This window comes from Physcomitrium patens, chromosome 10 (assembly GCF_059467195.1).
Source record: "Physcomitrium patens ecotype Gransden chromosome 10, ASM5946719v1, whole genome shotgun sequence".
Classification (NCBI taxonomy): Eukaryota; Viridiplantae; Streptophyta; class Bryopsida; order Funariales; family Funariaceae; genus Physcomitrium; species Physcomitrium patens.
Window position 1 is genome coordinate 5,381,968 of NC_143419.1, and position 6,428 is coordinate 5,388,395.

At 36.5% G+C, this 6,428-nt stretch overlaps 1 protein-coding gene across 4 annotated transcripts; it reads right to left on the reverse strand.

The window, feature by feature from the left end:
* Positions 1-2,509: 2,509 nt before the first annotated feature.
* Positions 2,510-5,702, reverse strand: LOC112287273 (putative receptor-like protein kinase At1g11050). 4 transcript variants are annotated; one of them, XM_024530136.3, is made up of 2 exons: positions 5,193-5,702; positions 2,510-4,912 (listed from the first exon to the last, which is right to left on the reverse strand). In XM_024530136.3, exon 2 carries the CDS (start codon positions 4,829-4,831, stop codon positions 2,861-2,863), a length of 1,971 nt encoding a protein of 656 aa, XP_024385904.1. In that variant the 5' UTR covers positions 4,832-4,912; positions 5,193-5,702; the 3' UTR covers positions 2,510-2,860. The 4 variants fall into 4 exon arrangements, with proteins under 4 accessions (XP_024385904.1, XP_024385903.1, XP_024385900.1 ...); XM_024530135.3 differs by having other exon boundaries at positions 2,510-4,963; positions 5,193-5,602; XM_024530132.3 differs by having other exon boundaries at positions 2,510-5,038; positions 5,193-5,508.
* Between the last annotated feature and the right edge of the window lie 726 nt (positions 5,703-6,428).

Sequence of the window (6,428 nt, forward strand, 5' to 3'; positions counted from 1 at the left end):
TGCAGACTGAATTAATAATACCTCTTCACATGTCATACTCCTTCCGCTTGAAAGGTTCGTCAACTTCACCTAACAACTATGAAGACTAAACTAATGTTAATTTGTGGCTTGAAAGAATTTAGCATTCTTAAAACTGTCAAGAGTGTTTCCGTAGGACCATCAAATTTAAGGTGAGGTCCTGACACAATCTGGGGTCGTGACTGTTTTGTGAAGCAGCCTCAGCAGAGTATGTAATTGCATTGAAATGGCAACATGATGTGAGAAATGCAACGACACTTGCCAGCATTGCTTTGTTCAAAGCGAAGTTCCAGCATACACAGCGCGCAGGATAGTGTAGCACATAGTGAGTTCGTGTTGAGGGTAGCAATGTCGAACTCATCCACAGATTGAAGGAGAATAGGGCTGGTTTAGCAGACTTTAGATCCAATCTTGTTTGAATGAGTGTACAAGACAATAGATTCTTTGAAGGTAATGTAGAATTCCTTGAGGATTAGTCTTGAGCAATAGTATTTGGGATGCAATGGAGGTTATATTACTCACGTTTCATCAATGCACCACTAAAGAGAGCACCACAAATCACAAATTCTTACTTTTTTTCTTGCAATAGACTTCACAAACAATTGGAGGGGGGAAAAAATTAACCTTGTCTCAAAAGAGAAACAAAAAACAGCAAATAGAATTCTAATTGATTACAATAATCATGCTATCAAGTACAAGTATTGTTTAACTATATTAGCTTTTATTTATATATATATATATATATATATAGTTATACTTGTGAAATATTGTTTATGATTCTATTTGCATAATCAAAAAGTAGTTTATTGAAATTTTGTAGGTGGTGGTTGGATTTACTAAATAAAGAAAACTCACTCACAGCAAGAACATCTTTGATGGTTGATGTTGTGCATTGATTTGAAAAAAAAAAATGTGATTAAAAAAAATACTTTTCAACATATGATTTGGATAAAAATATATTATTGGATTTGTTTATTTGAATGGAAGTTTAAATAACTTGGTTAATTATTCCATGGTTTGCTATGATAAAAAAAAGATTCAATCATATCATCTAAATATCAAATTATAGTTCTATCTTATAATTTATATGTCATGATTTTGTAAGAGATTAATATTTAACCTTGTATAGGTCTTAAAAAAATTCCATAACTTCTTGGCATACATAAAAATAATTTTTACAAAACTTGCTAATGTAAAAGACTATTCAGATGTGCTGTCTAGTAATTTAAGCATTTAAATATAGATGCATGCATTTTAGTTATAAAAATTGCAACATATAAGACTTAAATAATCTTATAAATCTTTTTTAAAATAAATAAAGAAAGATAATTGATTTTAAAAAAATAAAAAACTATTAAAACAAACAATTAGAAGCTTTACTTCATTAATAAATCTTTAAATAGTTATTACAAAATTAATTAATATTAGTATCATGATTTAAACTTATTAGAATACTAAATACTTGACCATTTCTATCATAGTTTTAAAAACTTGATACAAGAAAATTCAACTTAAAAACGCTTTTTTTTAAAAAAATATTGATCTAAAAAAATAAAAAATTACACAGTTTGAACAAAAACTATCAATATTTAGATTTAACTACAAACAAAATGTTGAGTGTTCGTGAATGCTTTAGAACTTTGATTTCTTAAGAATGATATCAAACAAAAATATGTTGCTTTTATTTTCCAATTACTTAAAAATTTATAACATAATTTTAAAATATACACACTCATACTTCTATATATAAACATATATATCTATATGTGCTTGTATTGTATAATACATAAACATATTAACTAAATTTATTTTATAAACTATTGCAATTAAACAATAATTCAAGATTCTTGTAATTTTATATATATATATATATATATATATATATATATAAATACATGTATTAGAAAATAAATTTTTTAGCTATAATAGAGGTTGTAAAAATAAATTTCTATTCAACTTTATCTTTTAAATATTTTATATTATCATTTGGAATTGATCTTTTGATTTGTGATATAAGCTTGTTTAGAACTTTAAGGTTATTTAATTTCGTCATTCTACTTATTATTTATTTTTTAAATTTATTTACAGAAGATATATTTAGCATTATCAATTATTTTAGATAAAAAAAAATTAAACTCATGAATTGTCAAAAATAATTATTGAACTTCTTCAATATATATATATATATATTTTAAAATAACTAGCATATTTATCTTTTTTTAAAATTCAAAAGAGAAATATCTAGCAACATCATAGAATGTGAAAATACATGAATACAAACTATACATCCATATAAAGCTTGCAATTGAAACTAATGCAATGCAATGATTCCCTTCTTTGGTTCCAAGCAATACAACCACATCACCAATCTATGATTAAATTCTCCTGATCTTTTTGTTCAATTCATTCAATAAAGAAACAATCACACAAGCTAACAATCAAACAAAAACAGTTTCAACAATTCATGTGAAAAAAGACAACAAAAACAGAGTCTCTCAAAAATACAAGTCCCAGATGTGTATTAACATTATGAATCTTACAAAGCAAACTCTTCACTTGGGACTTGGGGATGCTAATTATCAGCAAGGTCCTACACATCAACGCATGTATTTTAGTGAGTAGATCCAAGAACGTATCCATCTTGTGAAGAGAACCAACATCTGCAGCGCAATATTGCAATGTGATCTTCGCTCTAATTGCAGTTCCACATTATCACAGTATGAAAAAAAGCCTTTGCAGACAGTTCAATGCTGATGGTTTCTGTCCATCTGTGCACACTTGTGCACAAAGATATCAACTCTCCAATATTTTCGAAGACCCAGAACTGAGGAAAATATTTGCACTAGCTTGGTGCATTCTTGTGGCTTGCCGGCCACTCCAATGCTTCGTAGTGTCCTAGTTTTGCAAGATCAGAGGCTTTACAGGACAGAGGTAGAAGAGGACGTTCTAAGACAGAGGCAAATGGGACCTCAGAATGGCCTTCTAGCATGCGCAATACCTCACGCATTGTCGGCCGCATAGACACCATAACATGAGCACACAACATCGCCACCATCAAATACCTCTTCATCATCATACTAGAATGGTGGTTTCTTGTGACGCGGATCCTGGAGTCTATGACATCGATGGCGCAGTCTCTTTCAATCAGAGACCACGCCCACTCGGTGATAAAGTAGTTAGGGTCAGGAGTTTCCACATTCTGCTCAGTTTTTTTAGGATCTATCAAGAGTGCAGGGCGGCCGCTGAGGAGCTCTAGCAAACACACGCCGAAGCTGTAGACGTCACTTTTCTCCGTCAACTGCCCATACAAACCATATTCCGGTGCGACGTAGCCTAGTGTGCCTTTGAGGTGGGAGGTCTGAAGCGAATTTTCTTCGGAAGCTAGTTTTGCGAGGCCAAAGTCTGCGACATGAGCATCTAAGTTCTCGTCGAGGAGGATGTTGGAAGATTTAATGTCACGATGTATGATCTGGGGCTCAGTATCAGTGTGCAAGTAGGCGAGGCCTTGCGCCACGCCGATGGCGATGTTCTGTCGTTGCTCCCAGGAAAGGACGGGGTTGAAGGGATTGAAGAGATAGTCGGCCAAGCTGCGATTGCTCATGTAGTTATATACTAGGAGACGCTGATGGCCGAAACGTCGGCTGCTTGCAATACAACAGCCCTGGAGATTGACGAGATTCCTGTGCTTCAATTTGATTAGAGCCTCTACTTCGTTCAGAAATCCAGGGTCCCCATCGGGAGTGCAGTTCCTGAACTGTTTCACGGCCACGGTGCGGCCGTCCTTGAACGTGGCTTTGTACACGCTCCCATAGCTGCCCCCACCTAGGAGACGATCACGTGAGAAATTTCGAGTAGCGGATCTGATATTGGACCATTCGAACCACACTGGAGTTATGCCATTGGATTGCAACATACAGTTGTTTCGAGTCACGAACTCACGATTTATGGCAGTTTCTTTGCGGTGCTGCCTGGCAAAGAAGATTAGCCCGCAAAGGATTATCAGGATGAAAACCGCAATTCCAACACCGAAGCCGATGTACACACCCATGTGCCTCCCCTTTTGGCTTGAACTTTCAACCACAGCCCCGAAGAGGCATCGAGCAGTCTGGACCCCCCAGGGGCCGTCATTGTTAACAATTCCAGCTACATAGACTATTACATAATCAAAGCAGTTGGTCCCTGTCGAGGAATTTAAAGTTCCCATCTTGTCTACTGCGATCATCATATCTTCCACACAAGGACCGCAGTGGCCTACAGACAAAGTACCTTGGCAAGAGGTATCCATCGACATAGAACCAGCAGCTGCTTGCACACTTCGGAATTCTTTTACAGTATAGATGCCTTGGCACTCATGAGGATTGTAAAGGAACGAGTAGGCGCTGTAGTTGTCCAGAGTTCGTTGCTGCTCGAAGCAATCTTGGACAATGTCACGTTGCAACCCGATTCGACGCAGGTTAATGCGGAAGGAACTCAAGCATGCATTTGATGTGGGCAGATCATGAAGATGAAAGAGCTCCGTCTCCTTCAAATATTTGGCCATTCCCAGCCCCATGCCTGCCAAAGCTGCGGTGCAGCAGCCCGGCGTTTTTGCTCCCTCGTTGCAAACATCCCTGATCCATGGAAACTTCTTCAAGAATGAGAAATCCAAAGGGCAAGTCACATTTTCCTCGTGCAAGCTCCTTCGAGAATCGATCCTACTCGCAAGCACGGTGCCACCAGTCCTTCCAATCGTCAACCCTTCCGAGGCCGCAGCCAATTCAAGCACGAGACTAAGGAGGCCCAGAAACACAGCTCCCCACCCGATGGGAACCATTTAACCTTTTTCTAGAGTGGTTTCACAACAAGCAGCTGCGAAATACGCCAAGACAACCCACAGCGACGAAATGACCTAGTTCTGCAATCCGAAGTAGCAACAACACCGATATCAGCGTCAACTACCACCGTCCTGCAAATCAAGACCCCCGGCGTGAAATTTGGCCCCTGGAATCGCAACTCCTCCCAACTCCCTCGTCGCTACCCACTCCACAAACCCCAACCAAGCACCGAAACCTATTAAAATAAAAAATAAAATAAAATTGATGGCAGCGAATTCGATCACCCATCTGCCACACAGAGAAATCACCATGCACATCAAAATCTCTTTTTTTTCCCCAAACCAACACCGCAGCTCTCACCTTCATATCACCACGAGATTCTCTCTCGCGTGCTTGAACTACGAACCTCCTCAATAGCTTTGAGCCGAACTCCACCGCCACCACCAATCATCTCTCGAGACGATGCTCCAGTCTATAGACCCTACACTCTCAGATAACCAAACTCCCCCCTCCCCCTACTACTCCAAAATCGAGGAGTTTCTAACGTCGACTCAGAAAAAGACCACCCACTGAGCAGAGGAGGCGATCCGATCCACTGGGGCTAGCACACAATCACTCAACCCGGGAGGCTCTGCACCAGTTAAATAAATATACATACATGTATGTAATATAAAAAAACAGCTGTTTGACAAGCCACTAACCAGAGCTCGCAGCTATCACAGCAACTACTACCACTATTAGCATCGTCAAAAAGACATGAGACACGACACAAATGCGGAGCTCAGATTGCTGCAGCTAAAAGAAAAAGAAAAAAGAACAATAAAAACTAGCAGCAGTAGCAGCAGGTCTGAATACCGACAGTGTGGGATTGTAGATATCTTTTGTTGCAAGTGGGTGGACTTCACATCGACAAAGGGGAGTGTGGCTGAATCATCCCCCAACGCGGCCGCTTCTGCTGCTGGCCATTGTCCACCACGTGATGTGCGAATTCATGACGCTGTGCTTCCCTTTTTCTCTTGCAAAAAACATAAAAATATTTTTTTTCATATTTATTCATACTTAAGAGTCGACATACTTTAAAAATTGACAAGTTGTGTTTATTGAAAAAATTGATATAAAACTAGCATATGCAAAAAAATTACTTGAAAAATCATAAAGATATTTCAAAACCAAAAGGTTCACTATAAGTGATATTTTAGCTAATATCTTAATAAATTATTTTAGTTGATTTTATGAAGAAATACATTAAAATTTAGTAAATAAATAAATATTATTATATGTTTTGTGTATATTTTTATAGTTACATGTACAAATATACATACTAGATTGAATTCAAAAGAAATCATACTGTTATTAACTGAAATTATAACTTACTTAGACATAAAAAAATAAAAATATAAAAATATGTATCATAAAAACATATATAACTTAAAATAAAAATCTTTTAGAAGAATGTTTTTAAAATTTAATAAAATATCTTCATATGAATATAACAGTTTAAAAAGTTATAATTAAAATACAAATTGAAAAAACACTTCCAAGAAAGAGCACATTTTTAATAAAAAGAAAAATAGACCTTGTTTAAATAATAAAAAA